This window comes from Ixodes scapularis, unplaced genomic scaffold, assembly GCF_016920785.2.
Source record: "Ixodes scapularis isolate PalLabHiFi unplaced genomic scaffold, ASM1692078v2 PGA_scaffold7__128_contigs__length_106722199, whole genome shotgun sequence".
In the NCBI taxonomy this organism is placed as follows: Eukaryota; Metazoa; Arthropoda; class Arachnida; order Ixodida; family Ixodidae; genus Ixodes; species Ixodes scapularis.
Window position 1 is genome coordinate 865,728 of NW_024609882.1, and position 20,137 is coordinate 885,864.

The window sequence follows — 20,137 nt, forward strand, 5'->3', positions numbered from 1 at the left end:
GGTAACTAAACACATTGAAATAAAATATGACTAAAACACAGTTGCGGGACACGCAAAAATGATTATTAGCGGCTGTTCTAAACAAATCTAACGAGGGTACAGATACTAGGGATGCGGGCATCTGGTTCCACTCTGACGATGTACCATAGGTATGACAGAATTGTTATGGGCCGAGGTTTGACAACAAGGAATGCCAACTTTGAACCGACGATCAATCTCAAAGAAATGTAAGAGGGGTTGGGGAGGAGTTTTTCTTCAAGGATGGATTTAGTACGATACATTCTGTAGAAAAGACACGGACGAGAGCTTTTATGGCACAATAAAAGAAGAGGTAATGAGAGGTTAGCTTTTGCAGACGATGCGCTCACTGTACGACGACAGTTGCTGAGTAAACAACCCCCGCCACCGCGGATTGCTCGAGCTTAGATTGGTCGTGGTTCCCCCCGGTGTAGGTGGTGGCACCCTGGTGGTGTGCCCGGTGTCCCTGGTGCACCAGTGGGCGGGGGAGGCCAAGCGGCACCTGGCACCCCCCTTGCGCGCGCACGTACACCACGGCAAGGGCCGGGCTTCCCACGCCAGCGAGCTGGCACGCCACCGCCTGGTGGTCACGAGCTACGAGACTGTGAGCAGCGAGTGGGACAAGTGGCGGCAGGCCGTGAGTAGAGTCATGCGCATCGTGCATTTTTGCCGGAACTTTTCCACGGCCGGCCGTCAGGATTGCAACGTCCATGTCTTGATGCTCCGGCCTTTCCGACAGCATTCATTCATCTGCGCTTCGGAATTACTTCCGATGCATGAGAGGAATAGACCCTTTCGAAATTTGGTGCCATCTGGTCGTTCAGATAGCAGTTTACTGTTTGCCATACTTGTGGCAGTAATTGACCCGCAGTCTGTAGTACCTTGCTGGGCGTTGTCGCTTTCGCTAGTTGACGACAGACAAGTATGCATTCTTTACCTTACAATTCTTTCTGGATTTCTCAGTTTCAGTGGTGACAATATACGAGCAGTAAGAACGAAACACCAACTCACATTGACGCCATGATGAACTTTTATACGTCAACGGGCTTTAGAGCCGATTATGTGCTGCCATGCAATGACTGAACCCGAGTTAGAATGAACACTTAAGCGGCCCTTCTGCGTGGCGTCGTACTAACGTCTCGAATGTATAGGCCTTGCATCGTCCGTTTCGGAACATCTTCAGCTTCTCCCGTTAACAGTGATCACAAGGCAGCCATTAGTATGGCACATCTGCCATTCCTCAGTCTACGATAATGATCGTAGGGGCCAGGCTGAATTTTGGGAAGGGTCTGCAGGACACCAGACACACCAGTTGGAGATGCGTTCCTGGCAACATTGTACAGCTGCCTGGAACAGCCACTTTTCTCGCTCGGGACGCAGTCGGAGACGGCAGACGGCCCGGTGAAGCCCGGGGCATCTGTGCGGGGACCCGCTGCCCTGTTTGGAGTGTCGTGGCAGCGCGTCGTCCTGGACGAAGCGCACGTGGTGCGCAACCTGCGCACCCGGAGAGCCAAGGCCGTGCGAGCCCTCTCATCCCACGCGCGCTGGGCCGTCACGGGGACACCCGTGCACAACGACTTGGGAGACCTGCGTTCCCTGCTCAAGTGCGTGCTGGTCTTCATTAGATGAGGACCTTTGATGAGCTCTCATTAAGTAGGGTGTATGTGTGAAAGAAGAGCTTAGACTGGCCTTTGTGCCTTTCTTATAAACCCCTTACAAAAGTGTGCACCGTTTAGACTTCATTTCATGATAATTTGGTGAACTGTGGAGGCTGTGGCCCCCGCGACCCAATAAGGGTTCCGGAGCAAGGCATGTGACAACACTCCGTGGTCAAGGCCACTGGGGCTTTGTTACCGCCACAGCAACGGCACCATCCGCGACCAAAAATAGTCCTAAACTTCTTTCTCTTCTAACAGGAATTGAACTCGTGCGATTCCATCTCTATCCTGAAGATACGAAAAATATGAAATAAATAATTGCAAATTTCTGAGCTTCAATTATATTTAAACCAAAAATGTGACGCCATGTCTGTATCCGCTCCTGATTTTTTTCTTCTCGTAACATCGTGGCTGTCGGTGATCGCAGCTGCGTAATCGGCCGTTTCCGCTCAAAGCATCGCACTCAGCCTGTCATTTACACCTGTCACGGGTTCACGGGTAAATCAAGCGTACGGTTTTCTCGTGAACTGTTCCCAGAGAGCTCGCCATTCTAGTGGACGGAAATGTTGCAGAGGTGGACGCTTTTCCGAAATCGGTTGGTTTCGCAGCAGGCGACTATTGACCGGTAGATGACAGCCAGTTTCTCTGGGCCTCGCATTCGGTGCAGTGACACGCACGCGTTGTGCGTGTCACTGCACCGATCCGTCATCCTTATTGGGTTGCAGTGGCCAAAGCCTTCACAGTTCGCCAAGTTATTGCGAAGCACAGTATAGTAACTGCTGCGCCTCTTATCTGAGTTCGCCATTGTTTTGGCTCGCACTCGGTGTGTGTTGGACACGAGGGCTGCTTTAGCTTTCCGGGTTAACTAGGCTCACCTGGTATCAAGGACAAGCACTGCGCCACCGTTCAATCAGGATTCGAATCCAATCGCACGCTTGGTGCCCAATGGATGTTAATGGCTACACCCTTTGTAATGGGCTGTAGTTTGTGCCACCTAGCTTGAGTCTAAAAAGACCAACATATAATTCCCCCCCCCCTTCTAAGACCAGTTTTCTTCCCCTAACTATCACCAGACAATGTGGAATATCGCCAGGATAACCTTCTGGGGATTGGAAAAGAGACTAAAATCATCACCCCTGCCTCTTTCGAAAATCAGCGAGGGAGTCGCCAATTTTCCTCTGGTCAAACCTTGTCGGCATTGCTTCAGCACCAGATCCACTGGGAGACAGGGTTGAGACTTTGGGCCAGAGCCACGCGGGAGGGGGTCCCAATTTTCCTCTGTTCTGCCTGTCCCCAGCCGTGCTAGTTAGTTGTGCAGCATTAATTTTCGCTTAATAATTTCCACCAATCTTGTAATCGCCTCTTTGTAACTGTAGCCCTTTTCTCTTCCGTCCTTCTATCGTCGCCTGCAAAACCCAGAACCCTGGCCAAATCCTTTACCCCTCAGGGTAATGGATAGTGGTAAGCTTAGCAGTGGCTAGGCAATTCCCAATATTTTCTTTTCGCGCATCATTCTTTCTTTCTTGACTCGAAAGCCTTTCACAATGTTATGAATGACCATTTCTCGTAGCTGTAGTATGTGCATTTGATATCCCGAATACCGTAAAACCTTCGATGTAGTAAAATGCAGTTCCAGGTTACCTGATAGATGGTGCCAGCGTTCCGAAGTGTTCTCTCGTCATAAGACATTACAGGAACTCTGTCCTAATGGAAGCACAAAGGCACCAGACCTAGTTAAGCCACCTTGTGGAAGCTTTTTGTCTGGTGCCCTAAGCACAATAGTGCTGAAATAAACAAGTTCAAGTTCAGTGTTTATTTTGAAAAGTTCCGGTGGCGGTGGTGAGCAAGATGTAAGGGGAGGCACTTTTGGGACATGCTGCAAGCTCGCAATCCGTTTCAGATTCCTACGGTGCCGGCCTTTTGACGACGACGGCTTCTGGAGTCGCTGGAGCCGGGACCACCCCGGTGAGGAGTTGGGTGTCTCGGCGGCCTTTTCGCCATCTTAGGGCACCCGTCGTACCCCACCTTAGCGCAGGCTTTCTCTACGGACTTATCCCTGTCGGGTCGTATCAGCAGCATGTCTACTGTATGGTGCCTGGAGCGCATCTCTGCCGTCAGGGCGATTTCCGCTTGTTGCGATTTTGACGGTTTGTCATAGAAGCGCCGGTAAAGAAGGGGCATGGACGCAAGCATCGCTGTCGTGATGCCATTCCAACTCGTGGCTGCCGTAGATTTTGTCGATTGCCAGGCTACAAAACTAACTATAACAGAACAGGAGTCTGCTGTATTTACTCCCACTGCCGTTTACCACTAGAGGTGCTGCAAGCCAAAGAACAACACAGTTGTCACATCCCCGTGCAGAAATCAAGGGGACAAAAATGCAGACGCAGTGAAGACTCCAGTCAAAATCTCGTTACAGGCACTATATTAGCGTGGCCTGCATGCGATTGGGAGCCCATAGCTGTTGCCAGCGAGAAACGTTTGCCAGATTCAGTGTGCCTGCTGCACGTGTTTTTTCGAGCAAAGGCCCGTTCGCTTGCGTTTGCTCATGACCCAGTTCTTGTGATCTCTTACGACGAAAAAGCACACTTGGGGTCACGCCTGACGTCGCACTCTGCCCATTCAGGACCAGACTCCATGGCTGTGGTTGTCAAGTGCCTCCTCCTGCGCAGGACCAAAGACCAGAAGGGCAAGGACAACCAGCCCCTGGTGAGTTCTGCGTGTCCAGGCCGGCGGAAGTATAGTGCCTGTATAGTGTCTGGAACGCCTCTCCCACTGGTGCGATGTACCGCGTCCTAAAAAGTGGTTTCTCAAAAGTGGTTTCTTCATTTCCGCCCGATGACATACCATCGAAGTTACAGCCCAGGAGTTAAGACTGCGCAACAATAGCGACACTCGCAATCGCTCATACTTTTTGCCGGGACTTCTAGCATCGACAGCCGGGATAGCGGCATCCGACAAAAACGACGCGACAGCCTTTGTTGCGACATCCTTTGTTGCCACTTGGGGACCATTTTCGATGTATGGGTGGGATGGGACGCGACGCACACTGTTCAGAAGATGCGTTCCGGGCTGCACGCAGCGCGGAAGCATAGTGTTGACCTCGGGGTTTACCGCCTGGCCCGAAAGCGTTGCGAGCAAGGAAGGACCCCCCCGGGTGTTTCAGGTGCCCCTTCCAGAGCGAACAGTGGTGCTGCACAAGCTGCGATTGGCGGGCACGGAGGCCAGGCTGTACGAGGACATCGACCGCTGGTCGAGGTTTGCTTCCTCCCTTTCTTTATCGCATACTGCACACCAAATGAACGGTCCAGGCAGGAATGGCAGGAATGGAAATACAGCAAATTTCGTACAAGTGCAGAAAACAAGCAAACATTTCGTAACAAATAAATAAAAAGAAAGAAATTGTTGAAAAGTGACGAAAACCTGCACAAATGTGTACCCTCGCTGCACAAAGTATGCAGAAGAAGGAAATGCGCACCAATACGGGAAAAACGCCGACATCGGGACAAATTAAATGACCAAAAACATAAAAAAGAGAGTGCCAATAAGTCAAAAAGAAGCCAGAACACTTCGCAGTGTTGCGAATATAATGTGCGAGTGTTTATGGCAATAAGCAGCGCTGCAGGCAAAGTAAAGGGGTGACACGATTGTTCCCTTGTTTTTGCCTGGGCCAGCTTAGATTTGCTTCAGTTTCTTGGTCCAATATGGTGGCTTCTACCGGGAGCCACTGTATTGCCGGGCACAGGCTATAAGGGAAAGCCGATCCATAGTAACCGAAGGCCACGTTTCAGACTTAGACTGGTTACGGTGAAGCAATGCAATAAAAAGGCTATATGGCCGGAGCAGCAGGCCGGCACTTTGCCATTCTTTGTTGTAAATGTCAAAACGGCCTATATATTGCACAGCTAAAGTCCATGCTTATAAAAAAAAAAAAACATGTGACTTGGGCAGCAGAAAATACGGTTTTATAATGCACTTTTGATAGAAATTTTAGCTCTCTGCAAGCAAGCGCCAATTTTTCCGGTCTGTTTCACAGCGTACCCAAGGGTCGATGCCACCTTGTATATATTCTGCTAGTTGCAAAAGCAATAATGAAAGTTGATCTATAAGGTCAAGATTATCATTAATAAAATGAATGTGTCATTGAGTTGTTCTTTATTTATTTATTTATTTAACAATATTGCCATTCGCCTGATCGGTGGCCAAGACTAGGGTCAGCACTGCTTTGCTGATTGTATAAGTAAACGAGACAAAAAATAAATAAATTGTAAATACCAACAACAACGCACAATGAAAGCTACATTCACTTTAACACATCCACTGATAATAATGGCAAGATGTGAGGGAAATACAGCAAATGGAAATAAATATATATTATAATTGAAACCCATATTATAGCAAACTAATAAAAAATTGGTAGACACGTGCAAATAGTAAATTTTGAGTTTGAATGGTGATTTTGGTTGAATATTTTCTAATAAATTATTGAATAGCTTCTCTAAGCCTTTCAATATCACGCACCATGCTGAAAGGGGCGATGCAACCATATTCAGTTGGAATATTTTTCACTAAAGTGAGCGCTTTCTTTCAGTCTCTTTATCAGAGAACTTGGTGACATAGTTCGGAGGTTGCATTGTCCCCCAGTGATGATATATAGTCCCCCAGTGACAATATTTGAATGTGGCTCATATATTAAACCCGTGCATTGCGTGAGCACTCGATTTGGGCTTGCGATAATCAGTAGCTCAACATGCATTCGGGTAGTGGCTCGTGCCCAATCGCTTCAATGATGACAATAGCCGGACCCTAACAATGTCTGGACCTTAGCGTATGCCCTGTGCTTTGTCAACCCCAGCACCTGGCTATGATAAACATCGACGGCATATAATCGGCTACAAATCGCGTTGCTGCTTGCTCTGGCTGCGAGTGGAGGGAGAGAACGCTGCTCGCTTTTCTTTCATTTTTTTTGTGACTACCATTGCACAAGGTGAAAAGCTAATGCTGGTTTCATAGGTTATAAACGCTAGGGATTCATTCTAAGTGGTATTTCTGCAAAGTACAAAAATCGTTGCACTGCCCGTTTAAACAAAAATACAGCTGAATTTGTGCAGGTTGTTCCAACGTTCCACTTGTCCACTTCTAAGCTCACTTAAATTTAACGTAACTAGTACTTACGAACTGTGGCACGTAAACAACAAGTTTGTTGCAGCTATCTTAATCGAGGGGATTTTTCAATCTTTCTATATGCAAATCGGAAATATTTTTTTCTTAAATTTCAAATTTACAAAAATGAATCAAGCACAAATGATGAATGCGGGTTTTCAAGACATTGCGGCTTGACATAACCTCTTACATATTCGCAGCAGGTTAGCCCCTTTGAGTGTGATTCCTACTGGGCACTTCTGCACTGCAGAGAAGCAGTACCCGCAAACTCCGCGGGTTTTGCTTCTCCGCAGTGTACAGGTGCTCAATGAGAAGCACACTGACAGGGCTAGGCGGCCCTGATCAACGCATCAAAAATTTCGAATATCACAGGTCGTCTCGAAGCGAATATTGAACAGTGTACTATTCGAAACTAGTATTTCAAAACTCGAATATTTGCACAACCTTTAAAAGTTGTCAAAAACGGACTACGGAAATGGCATTAAATGCAACGTGTCCACTGAAATGAATGACTCAGTGTGAAATGATGCAACAAACAGTGACCAGCATATGAATATATGATTTTTGTCAACAATCATATTGCAGCATAATGCAATTATGTTGGATATAATGCAGTGGATGCGATTTTTGTTGACTAAGCTCTGGATGCAAAAGGGGGAATGAACCGACCAAAGAGTGCATCATAATGCGTCTGCAGAAGAGCCGTCAATGCGGTCGTGACTGCGTCTGGAGAGTCGTTCCGTGTGGGACCTTCGTGCAGGTTGACGGAGCCGGAAAAGTATGTGGACCCCGTGAGCAAGAAGGAGTTGTACCGCAACGTTGGATCGAGGCGTTTCGTGGCACTGATCCGTTTGCAGCAGGCCTGCTCGCACCCTGCGCTTCTCAAGAGGGTGAGTGACTGCAGTATTCACGCGCTCACAAACCATCCGAACCATTGAGTAAGCCGACGTGAACCAGCTGTCTGTAGGGTGATTCTGAATGCGAGGAGATTTTCGAACGGCAGTGTAGAAAATTCTTTACTTTGGAGTGATTGAGATTGAGCAGATTGTGGAACACAGCCCTTGTATCATCTTTGCGAGAAGGCTGTGTTCTCCGGCCCAGTTTAACCTCATTTGCGCAGTTTGCCGGCTGCACCAGCCGGAGTAGTTGGAGATAGAAAGAAGCGTCGGTCGGTACTAGCATTTTACTAACGCTAACAGTTAAGGTGCTCGAGCAGTCACGGTCCTGGTGAGACCTGCGCATTCATTTTCTTACAGCAGGGCAGTCTTGCTCTGCGAAAGGAGCCCATCAGACGGTGAGCTCTCAAAGGCACCAGAATTTGAAAACATTACAAAGTGTCCGGCTCGTCGTCGGGTTACCTTTAGGCCCACGTTTTCTGGGTCTTGCGGTGTGCTCCTTTTGGATGCCACGATCTGCGTGTGTCCAGGTTGCGTGCAAATCGTGGCATCCAGATCGGGTTGCATGCAGTTCAGGACGCACAGAGCTGGAACCCTGCCAACTTAGTTTATTTATCTAGAGAGTTTCAGTTTGTTCTTGCCATATGCTGAGATTTAGAACCTTTCTGAACATGGAGAGAGTGTAAAAGCAGCACTAGCGCACTGCATCAAAGCAGTCTTCCTCCAGCACTTTATCTTTCCGCTCACGTTAACATTGACCCCCTGATTTCTGTTTTGTTTGGAGGCACAAGTTCACCTAATAAAAGGTCTATTTTTCTAGTTATTCGCCTATTCATCACTTGTCATACATGACAATGTTAGCACCTGATGTTGAGAATTCGGGCTAGGTGGCACAAGCCGCTGCCCAATTTATTTATTTCTAGTACCCTCAAGGCATCAATAAAAAAATTAATTAAAGTTAAATTTAAAAAAAAAAAAATTAATATTTTGAGCAGGAACACACAAAAAAGAGAAACAGCCTGCAAAAATAATCTGGTAAACAATTATCAGTAAAAAAAGATTTTATTGAAAGAATTGGTTAGCATTATGCAACCATTGTGACTGCAAGTTAGGCAAATATGTACCGTGCACCTGACTGATGATTATAATTCATAACTGGTCATTGTGGCAATAAGAGAGGGAAGGTGGTTCCAGTCATCTGATTTTCTGTAGGATAAATGAATATAAAGGCATTAGTGTTACAAAAGGTGATGCCTACTTTATGACAGTGATGCAAGCGTGATGATACATATGAAGGCGTAGTAAGGAGAGCATTGTGAAATGTGGTCACAAACTTTATGCAAACATTTTCATGCTTTTGCATTAACTGTCCCCTGGAGCGAAATCGGCGTTGTCCGTAACCACGGAGACCGGCAGAGAAATTCCCTTTGCGCCGTAACCGCGAAAAAACAGCAAAAAATTTATCTTCGCGGAACGGCTCTTAAAATGACCGCGAGGCGGCCTGTGCTCCGTATAGTTCCAAGAAACGCCACCCCACACATCCTTGGCGCTGCTCCAGCGCGCCCCCGCAGCAGCGCACACCCGCCGCTCCCCAGAGCCTGGCCGGCCGGCGTCCACAGAGGCTGCTCGGCAGGCCTCCGCAGAGGGTAGCGGGCGTGCAGCTTGTAGGAAGCTGCTACGTATATGAATGCTTTTGTATTCCTACGCAGTCTTAAGTGTTCTCCTGTCCTTTTTTTAAAGGGTTTTGCTGTACCCGGGTAGTACAAATCTTTGGGATCAAATGCTTTTGTCTGGGAATCCAGGGCCTTAAAAAACCCAAAGAAGCCTTAAGCTATAGCCAAACTTGACCTCCTTTGGTCAGAGTCTTGGTATCTTTGCCCCAATTCGACAAACAAGTGGCCCAAAGTTGGGCATCACTGCTGGTCGTTTCGTTTTCATCTGGCAACTTTGCTCCTAAATTGCGAAACTAGTGCCAGGTTTAGGCTTCACTGCTAGTTCTTGAGTATGTGGCATCCTTGGCTCAAGCCTGGCACTTTGGCAATTATGCGGCAAGCAAGGAGAAGGCCATAGAAACGACAAACAGAAGTACTCTGGCACTGACTACCGCGTTGGAGCAAAACAGTACTGGGTTCAAGCTAGGCCCCTAGGATTGTCAAGCCCATGCTAAGTTAGGCGTTTCTCTGGCATATGCTATCCGTGGGTATACGTCCATCCATCCACGTACTGTTGTTTATGCCTTGCTTCCTCTGTCCGCCTCCAGAGGGTGCTCGAGGACGCAGAGGTGGACTGCGACGACCTGCTGGCCGCGTGTTTCTCGGGCCTGAGCTTGAACAAAACGGCGGACCAGGGACTGGACGTTCTGGACAAGTACTCCCGCTGTTCCGAGATGGAGCGCTCCTTCACCAGCTGCAAGGTGGGGACAAAAACTTTGGCCCCGTGATTGCCACGGCGACAGATTCCCACTTTCCAATTTTTTTCTCATTAGAGGAATGCCAAAGAACATCCTAGAAATAGCCGTACCTCCACAGACAGTATATTTGGCCTTTCTCTGTGTCTGCAGTTTTTGCAAGCTCTGTTACCTTTCAATTTGTCAAGAAGTTTGATATATGGGACCTCAACTTTGCATTCCATTCCTAGCTTGAACCACTACTCTCACAAAAATCGGCAGGTGTTGCAAACAAGCAAGGTTGTTTAAGCTCACATTGTTTGCGATCATGCGGTCAACTTCTGTTTGTTCAACCTTGATGGGACATGCGAAATTAGTTGAATTATCCGAAAGTTGAATTAAAAGATCCATGCGAAATTCTGAATGTCCAGCGCTTTAGATCAGGTGGGCTAACATTTTTATAGTGAGCCGCCGCAAGGCAGTGGCAGCGGCCGTGTATGTCCTTCGCGCGTTCGGCGCGGCAGCGGCCCATGCCAAAGCTCACTGCTCTGCAGTGGTGTTGCAATGCTTGTTTTGTGTTGAGACTAGGCCGTGTCTCGTGTCTCAACGTGTGCTCTTTTTTCTCCTTCTTTGCAATGCGGTGCGCACTTCAAAGTTTGAAATCAAATTTTTCCGGCAACGGGCGCAGCCGATCGCGCTTGTCGGCGTGGCCAACGGAACGGTTGAGTTAACCGATATTTTATATTTCATGATCGAATTAACGAGTTTTTGTTCCCATAGAAACGTATGGACTTTTGCCGGGACCGTTGAGCGGGATCGAATTAAACGATAGGTCAAATTAACGCAAGTCGACTGTACACGAATTTGTGCAGTCTGCGATGCGAGATGGGCTGTCTGAAAGCGACTGCTACTTTGACAGCCTAAAAGAGGATTATTTCTCATCTTTGAAGTTTTCCAAAGCTCCTGCACATGCGAGTAGCATTTGGATTGCCAAGTTAAAAGTAAACCGTGCCCATTATATTGTTTTTTACTCCATTTGGCCCCCGTTTTGGGGGTGGGCTGTCTTGTGAGATGTTAAAGTAGTGGTGTGCAAATGCCTTTGTGCACAGCATGTCCGAATGCATCATCGAACACTCAACTTGCCTAGATCCAGCGCTAACAGTCTGAAGCAAATGCCCAAGTTTCAGAACCAACCTTTGTTTTATTCAAAAGTCAGAAGCAATTTTCCGAAAACTTCAATGGGAAAATGGGGTCTGGTCTCGGTAACAGGCACCATTCAGCTCCGTGTATTCGAGGGCTCTGTCAGCCGCCATTTTTCCATTAAAATTTTCAAAAGATGACTTATAACTTTTGAATGAGGTAATGGTTAGTTTTGAAACTTTGGCATCCGGTTCAGGAGACCGCTGGCACTGTGTTTGGGAGGGGAATGACCCTTCAGCAATCCACTTCATTTTCATGGTACAGTGCAACCCACTTATAACGATACCACATATAATGGTGTACCGGTTATAATGATCACTTTCTAGAGTTTCTAGACTGGAAATGATCAATTTCTGGTTCAGATACAACGATAATCGGTTATAACGATTGAAATTGTGGGTTTTATCATTATCGTTATAAGTGGGTTGCACTGTAAAAGAAAGATCCTGTAAGTTTTTTGGGGCGACTTCCCGTACCTCTGGTTTGTAATCGTTAAACTGCCAAAAGGTCACAGAACTGCATATGCCAAAACGAAACCGAATGGAAAAAATAATTAAGGCTGGCGTGCAGCTACAAAACCGAGGACACCGAAGCACTTCCTATGAGTTGTGAATGTGAAAGTATGAATATCGTTCTTCCGCTCCCTTAGTTTGTCTGTGGTGTACTGGCGTGGACGGCCACGTTTGGCTACTGCCGAGGTTGCGGCCGCCGACGATATAGATGCCTCGGGTGCCACCGTGTTCCTCGGCGCAGAGAAGAGCAGACGCGGCCAAAGCCCCCGCCCCTTTCCTGCAATGCCTGGCACTCTTGTCAAACGGCCACCAATGGCCATCTTGGAGACGTTTTGCTTAGCCAATGGAAGAATGGGCACTTCTTTCGCGTTCTCTCGCGGTTACAGTCGCCGCTGGCTGCACTCCATGGGATAGTTAATGCTTTCGCATTAAAAGGTGACAACTTTTTACCTTCAATATTTCCATCTTACGCTTCGAAATCTGAACTGCTTGCAGGCACTGTACGTGCTCCCACTAGATGTAATTAAATTCCTTTGTACTATTCCTTTGGAAACAAATCCCGGCCACCGTGAAACATCTTTTGGGAAAAAAACTTTAACATCACAGAGCTAAAGTAGTGGTACATGCGCAAGTGCCTACAAGTAGAAGTTGTTTGAAATTGACATTGTGAACTCAAAACTGAGGCCCTCCTTAGCGGTTTGTTGTCCTTCCCGTTGTGCGCAGCTGGCGACCCTCCTACAGCTGCTCGAGGAGGTGCCCCCAAAGGACAAGAGGTGGGTGTCAGGAACGGTACGAGATATACGTAGGTGAGGACACGCAGCATGGCGAATGCCACAATGCGATCAACCATCTAAAGTGCTATTGGTGCGCTCCAGAGTAGCCTTAGTCGACGGCGTCTCCACCATCCAGACAGCGTAATCGAGAAAAAAGGAAACAAACAAGAGCAAATGAAGTGTGTTGTTGCCACGGCACCCACATGCTTGCATTTTCTGTTCGGTGCATCTGCTCCAATCCCGACAGACGCCTGCTCGAACACCATGCCGAAAATCTCTCCGCTTCAACGCGTTCATAAAACCGTTCTTGCCGCCATCGAGGCACAAAACTCGGCGTTGAGGCTGCGTCTAACAACGCGCGTAGTGCAAGTGCCGAGCTCTACACGATGCAACGCACTTAAAAAACGACCTTAAAAACGGGCAGGTCTCTTTCGGAGGAGCGTGGAAAACCGGCCCCACGGCGAGCTACCACCGGCCGCACGTCGAGCAGCCGTCTGGTGGCGCCACTTTTATCTGAGGCGAGGAGAGGACTTTATGTGGGCAACTGCGACGTGCGCGGTGTCCACACCTACACATGCTATATTGCACCGTGGTGCGGGGCAAGGTGGCAGTCCCTTTCGTTTCCTCACGGATCCCTGGTTGTGCAGCGTGGTGCTGTCCAAGTGGACGTCCCTGCTTGCCCTGGTCGAGGAGCACCTGGGACGCCGCGCCATCCCGTGCGCCACCATCCAGGGCAGCGTGCCGGGCCAGAGGCGAGCCGAAATTGTGCATTCCTTCAACCGAGACCCCCGGGGGCCTAAGGTGAGCAACTGAGAGCGGAGTCGCTCAAGCCCGGCGCTCTATTTCGCCCGTCGAGGAACGACGTCCGGTGACATTGTTCGTCGACGAACGCATGTTATCCGACGACGTTGTTCACCAATGCATTAACGTCGTCCGACAGTGTTGTTTGTCAATGGACAAGCGTCATCTGACAATATTGTTTGACAACGGACGAACACCGTCTGACGATGATGTTCACCCATCGACAAACATTGTCTGACAACATTCGTTATCAATGGATGAACGTCATCTGACAATGCTGTTTGCCAACGGACGGACGTCGTCTGACGATGTTGCTTGCCAACGGCAAAGAACGGCGGGGTTCAGAGCATCCAGCCTTGAGGCCAAGACGCTGTTGGCCACATGCGGGTGCAGAGTCCCGCCCTTGCAGGTGCTGCTCCTGTCCCTAGAGGCGGGAGGCGTCGGCCTGAACTTGATCGGAGCCAATCACATGTTCGCCTTGGACGTCCACTGGTGAGTACCTGGCTGTCGAACAAGCTGCATCCCGTAAAGAATTTGGGCAAACGGTGATCATGGACTGCCTTTCCCTGTCAGTGAGTAATGTAGTTTTCAGAAATGTTATGTTGGCGCTTCTTTCTCGTCGCTCATTCTTGGCAAATTGTACTTGTCGGTCGCCAACGGTACTCTCCCCGAGATTTTATAGACTCCGTCTTTTCTGCGACTACACGAGAGTTATGCTCCTTGGCTTCGGCGGCTATAGCACGCAGGGGTGGTCACATGTGGCAAAGTACATTGCCCAACTGTAAGAGCTGTTCTTCTCGACAGGAACCCAGCTATGGAGGCACAGGCGTTCGACCGCATTCATCGCGTGGGCCAGACCAAACCAGTGGTGATTAACCGGTGAGACATGCCATTCCTTCTGAGAGTCAAGCAAAAGCACAGAGATCACCCTCGATTTCTTGCTACGAGGCAACGACCGTATTTTCCGGTCTATAAGTTGTACCCCCCTATAAACTGATGTTTTCACAGAAAAGTAGCTGTATACCGTAAAGTACCGCGTTCCAAATTTGTGAATTCTGCAAATTATACGTTATTAGCCCGATTTGACCGGAAAAGTACCCTGTCTGGATTAATCCAATTTTCAATGAAAATGGGTTGGGCGCTCCCCCGGTACTTTACAGCACACCTTTGTGCAAGTCACTGGGTGTTTTCCTTTAGACTTTACAGATTTGTTTTAAAAAAGCTGTGAAAGTTACACCAATGCAGTTTGTGCAGGTGAGTTATATGGCCAGGAAGACACAAGTCTGCTAATTAACTAAAATATGTTGATCATGATATATGAGACTGTGGTAAAAGCTGGGAAACTTGGTCGAAGAAAAAAGGCAGGAACAGAATGTCTCCCGTCTTTTGTCTTCGACCAAGTTTTCCAGCTTTTACCAGTCTCGGGTATTCTACATCATGATCAACATCCACCAGCTCGCCTGCGCACTCAGTTTTTTCCTAAAATATGTTCACTTTTCAATTAGTGAAACATATGGTTCTAATTAAGAACTTACTGAGCGTCATCCCAGAGTGCCATGTGTGTGCCCAGACATGGCGCTAACGGCCTTGACCAGATGCCAAAGAGTCGGAGGTTACCGTCATCCTGTTAAACAGCTACGAGCGATTTTTTTAATTTATCTACAAGGAAATGGAGCATGTTTCCTGTAGCAGATGCTATTCATCTTCATGTATTATTCGTTTTTGTTAGCCACCATTTTAGTCTTGTAGATTTACTCAATATGCTCATAATTGTGATTTGTTTTCTTTAGCCGCCACTTCAGTCTTGCACATTTATTCAAATTGCTCATAATTGTGATTTCGATAACAGTAAGTTTCCGATTTTAGTATCTGGTCCCAACCACTAGAGTTACATTTCGGGCTGAGGCTGGGTGTTCGGCGACATAAAATAGTCAATTTTTGTGGCGAAAAAAATGTTTATTTTGTAACAGTTGCTGTTGTAGGGTCTTCCCAGCCGCATTCACAGCGTCAGCGTAGCGCCAAAGCAGAGTATTTAGTTTCAAGTGCACGTGCACTTGGCCCCTACCAGACAGCGGCATCCTAAACTCCTACGGTTGGCGGGAGACGCCGGTAGACATTCCTCGCCGTAGAACTCGTTGCATGTACCGTCAGATGGAAAGCATTCCACCAATTGTACCCGTCTCGACTTAGTCTTGGGCAGGGACGTCGACTTGTGTGCAGTGCGTTTCTTTTCTAACATACTTCAGCGACCACGAGGCTATATTGATGGAGTAAATAATTAATGGATACGCATAAAAGACGTTCTTACTACTCGCAACAGCAACTATTTCTGTCACTTCTTCGCCCACTGTGGTGAAAAACGGGATTTTTCTCCCCAACACCCCGAATAGTACTTCTCCAAGCCGGTGCAAACCGAGTTGGGGAGGTAGGCACGCAAGCTCAAAACATGCGCACGGTGCAATGGCTGTGCATCAAAACCTCTTAAAATCTCTCACAAGAGAACATACCGGTGCCCCCCCATCGGGTAACTGGAACATTCAGCATATCCGCGCATTTCTTTTTCACTCATCATTCTCTCTTGGCTCAAAAAACCTTTCACGACGTCATTTCTCGTAGCTAGATATGCATCTCGTCTCAAAATACCTCAGGACCTTCGCTGTAGTGAAATGTGGTTCCAAGGTCGCCTCAGGGATGGCGCCAGCGTGTTCTCTCGTTGTAAGAGACTCCAAGGACTCGGTCGCGAGCAAACGCGAGCGTGCAAACGGGCCCACCCCCTCCGCAGGCTCATCTGCGCGGGCACCGTAGAGGAGCGAATCTTGGAGCTCCAAGCGCAGAAGCAGAGGTTGGCCGACAGCGTGGTGGCCAGCCGCAGGCTCACGAAGGAGGACTACCGGTTTCTCTTGCCGCTCGCCAGCGGCTAGCGCCGGTCGGAGCTCTGGTCGTCGTGGGGAGGAGTCCTCCCCTGCCAGAACGTCGTTCGCATTTCAGACAGGACGGAGAACTGTGCCCCAGAAGTGCGACGACGCTTGCACAAAAATGACAGAGCGTTCACCGATTTTGGGCAGCGAGAGCCTCTCTTATCCGTGTTTGTTGAGGAAGCAAACGGTCCCGTTTTGGATGGTTGTTTCTTTAAGACTACAATTCGTTATTTTTTTGCAGAATTCTAACATTTGTCTACTTTGTTTGTGCACCGTAATTTTTTTTCTTATCTGCTTTTTTCTTTAACTGTTTTACAGCATTTTCATGCGTTCTCCACGTTCTTCATTGTGTTCCTGCCATTTTTTATGTATTTACTCAATACTGTTAGGACAGTTTGTAAAATCCAAGCGTAATGAGCACCATTACCTGCAGGGTAGCAAAAATAAAGGTTTATTTATTCAGCGGCCGGAATCATCACTTTACTGACAGTTTTGCACCATTATAGTAGTGTACCACGCACGGTATGCAACATTGCATACCGTGCTTGCACGTGCATGTGACTTGGTCTGGCATGATAAGACATGAACTCGTGCACTTGGACCAGTAACAGGGATGGCACTAAACACCAAGTATGAAAGAGGATCTGCACATCGGCTCTATCCACTCGCCATTCTCTGTGGCAGGATCAAAGCCTCAACCTCTTCAGGGGTCTACTCTTTGGACAAATTCTGTCGCCAAGGGTCGATTTCCTTCAAGGAAGCCTTCCATGTCCAAACGATTACTATTCTCACCGTTTCTTATCATGATAAACCATCCTTTCTTACTCGCTCAATTATGAACCAAGTATATTGCTTGTTAATGAGTCCTGGGCCCCTAAACTCATCACACACAAAGTTGGGGCCAAAGTTGAAAAAGCGCACAGTTTGGCCTATCACGACGATGACTTCATGCTTTTTTCGCCAGTATCCAGTCAGCGCGCTCTGCAAGCTTGCGGCTCCAACTTTGTGCTTGACGAGTTTAGGGTCCCTGAAATGAACTTGTTACTTTGCCTCAATGGTAACTCATTGCTCTTTTGAAGATGCTACTGGCTGGCATGTCAACTTAATTACGATTGGACAGGCAAAGGAAGCCTAGATATTTAGGTCATGTTGCCATTGTCTTTCTCTTTATTTTTCCAGCCCTACCAAATGGCAGTGTGACCACAGCACCAGTTAAAGGGGCCCTGCAATCATATTTAAGCGTCTACCTTTTTCGTGGTTTCCACGTCTCTTGGGGTTTGGGCGAGCCTGCGGGCACGGAGAGAGTAACTAAATATCAGTGCATCATATGTTAACCGGACGACGTGGAGGCCTCCTCCACCGACGAGGGCGACCCGCGGTACCGAAAGCGCGCGATATGCGACGTCTTTGGTCCTGGGCTTACCACTGGTCAGAGCCACTAAAAGCTTCTTTTTAGTCGAAATACAATATATAAGTGGCACTAACTGTTTCAATTATTTATAAAAGTAGTTTTTGTTCAGTATTTTAGATTAGAAAAGAAACGAATGCAGTTTATAAAGTATGAAAACAACAAATGACCCGCCACCAGGCGGTGGAAAGGCGGCGCATACTAGAAAGGAGTAGTGGGATCAGGCGCCGGACGGAAAGGTCCCGGATGTACGCGGCGGTGCTGCGGTCGTCTGGACTGGAGGATCCGACCGGCTCCGAGCGTTCCGAAGGCCATTGGCAAGCAACTTTGTCTTGCGGTTTGGCCGTTTCGCAGTATGGCGGCGCAAAGTGGCTCCCATTCTGAACTGATCTTAACCCCATGTTTGCTGTCGCTTGTGGCCAATGAAGTGTCATGCCGAATTAGTGTTTAATCGCACAGCAAATGCAATGAGAGCCGCTCTGGCTGCCCGCTGCATACAGCCTATCCAGAACATGCTTTAGTGGCGCCCCCTCGCGCCGTCAGCACGGAGTGCCGCAGCCGTGAGCGCTCGCTGAGCTCACTAGCCCTCCTCTAGTTCACGGCCACTGAAGCAACCAAGGACGTCATGAAGAAAGTTATTTTTTGTTTGTTTTTGTACTTTTAAATTAAAGCGAAATTCGAGAAAAGTTTCATTAAGTTACTATGTTCAGTGCGCTCAGGTTCGGTGCAAATTATGAACCAGTAAAAAAGTCCTTGCAGGGCCCTTTTAAGACAAGCTTTGTCATGTATAGCTTCCTCGGGAAGGAAAGCCCTAACAGTTGCTGATTACTCTGGCCATAAAGAATGACAAACTCGATCACTCACTGGTCTTCGTGAAAACAAACTAAGTGATATGCTACTTGTTTCCTAAAAAGAAACGAATCAAAGCAGATCATTTTTAAGGAGAAGGGCAACTCGACGCACACATTGAACAGTCCAGTGAGGATCACGACTTGCCCTCCTGATCTGCTAGTTGTTCATTCTTTATGCGCTTCTCTTGATGCAAGGACTACAGACTTTTTCGGCTGACACGCAAGCTATGTGAATGCTTGGAGTATGGCTCCCGTTGAGCCTTCACCCGATGCTGGAAGGCCTTTTCTCACTCAGCGCCTAGCAACAAGAAACTGCCTTCAGTTTAGCTCGTTTTCGGCCAAGTGCCCAGTGAGTGGCACCAAGCTTGCAGATGCTTCCCTCCCGATCAACACCCGTAGTGCACCCTGGCCCGATGGTGTGCTGTACCACCTAGAAGACAAAGCCTGCATTACACCCAAGAAACTGGGACAAGCGATCATCTAATGTTGACGTCACGCGCAGGCCTTCTAGGTGGTCGTGACCCTAGGTCACGACGGCGCGCCCTCAGCCAGAGCCTCGGCCTTGTCGCGCACGCTGACGCAGGCGCAGCCGCGGGCGTAGAAGCGGAGCGGCTTGTTAGCGGACTCCTTGCCCGCCCTGTCGATGCCGATCCTCGTGGCCTCGATCACGTCGCAGACCGGCACGTCCCCGCCGTCCTGCTCGAGCCACAGGGCCTGGCTGTCCGGCAGGAACTCCTTGTTCAGCGCTGCCTTGTCGATGGCCATGGCCCGGCACAGCTTGGCAGGGCCGTTGCACAGCTCGCGCTCCTTGAGGCCCCTGCCGCAGTCTTTGCGTCTGGCGCCGCGTAGCGTCCGCATGAACTCGAGGCCTTCGATGGGCACTGCGGCCCGTAGTAGCACGGCCGAGCCGTCACCTTCGCTCGATATGTTGAAGCAGTGGTACATGCCGTACGTGAGGTAGACGTACGCCGTGCCGGGCTCCATGTACAGGGGCTCATTGCTTTCGGTGCGTCGGCCTTGGAACGAGCTGGACGCGCGGTCGTCGCCGCCCGGGTAGCACTCGGTCTCGACGATCCTGCAGCGCAGCAGGGTGTCGTCGGGCAGCCGTCGCACCAGCACCTTGCCTAGCAGGGCCCGTGCCAGCCGCTCGCAGGACACACCAAAGAAAGACCGGCATAGTCGGACGGAGCGCGACACTGCAACCGCCCGGTGTTTCGTCGGCCCTTCGATCTCGTCGTCTTGTACGAGGGCCCTTTTGGCCCTCTTCCTCTTGGCTGTTGACATCGCAGCTCAGCAGTGCCCAACGTTACGCAGTGCCGCACATTTGACAGACAGGTCGCGAAACCGACAAAGCCTTGGAATCGGAAACTGCACCGACCGAACGTGTATTCGTACGTATCACACCTACCTACCATAATTGTTGCTTTTCCCTCTCGTTTAGTACCTACCATAATTGTTGATTTTCCCTCTCGTTTAGTTAGTTTATGGGATCGTGTATCGTCGGATAGACAGTGATAAATTGCTCTGGTCGAATTTGAGTCAGGTGGCTGCTT

The 20,137-nt window shown here is 48.7% G+C and overlaps 2 protein-coding genes across 5 annotated transcripts in view; one reads left to right on the forward strand and one right to left on the reverse strand.

Annotated features, from left to right (window-relative positions):
• Nucleotides 1-16,788, forward strand: part of LOC8027348 (transcription termination factor 2) — a 61,463-nt gene extending 44,675 nt beyond the window's left edge. For 3 of the 4 annotated variants that reach the window (XM_029969434.4, XM_029969433.3, XM_040207053.3), the window contains 12 exons: nt 453-655; nt 1,399-1,622; nt 3,577-3,641; nt 4,303-4,385; nt 4,843-4,934; nt 7,600-7,729; nt 9,996-10,148; nt 12,557-12,606; nt 13,254-13,407; nt 13,817-13,899; nt 14,212-14,286; nt 16,190-16,788. In XM_029969434.4, coding sequence (XP_029825294.3) covers nt 453-655; nt 1,399-1,622; nt 3,577-3,641; nt 4,303-4,385; nt 4,843-4,934; nt 7,600-7,729; nt 9,996-10,148; nt 12,557-12,606; nt 13,254-13,407; nt 13,817-13,899; nt 14,212-14,286; nt 16,190-16,328 — 1,451 coding nt within the window. In that variant the 3' untranslated portion in view covers nt 16,329-16,788. Of the gene's footprint in view, nt 1-452; nt 656-1,398; nt 1,623-3,576; nt 3,642-4,302; nt 4,386-4,842; nt 4,935-7,599; nt 7,730-9,995; nt 10,149-12,556; nt 12,607-13,253; nt 13,408-13,816; nt 13,900-14,211; nt 14,287-16,189 lie in introns of those variants that run through there. The other variant, XR_006076605.1, reaches the window with a different exon arrangement.
• Nucleotides 16,789-18,358: 1,570 nt separating this feature from the next.
• Nucleotides 18,359-20,137, reverse strand: LOC121833282 (DNA-3-methyladenine glycosylase-like). The gene has a single exon (XM_042286422.1). It carries the CDS (start codon nt 19,866-19,868, stop codon nt 19,113-19,115), a length of 756 nt encoding a protein of 251 aa, XP_042142356.1. The 5' UTR covers nt 19,869-20,137; the 3' UTR covers nt 18,359-19,112.

Coding starts and splice junctions, on each gene's coding strand:
- LOC121833282 (XM_042286422.1), bottom strand. CDS start 19,868: ATGTCAACAGCCAAGAGGAAGAGGGCCAAAAGGGCCCTCGTACAAGAC.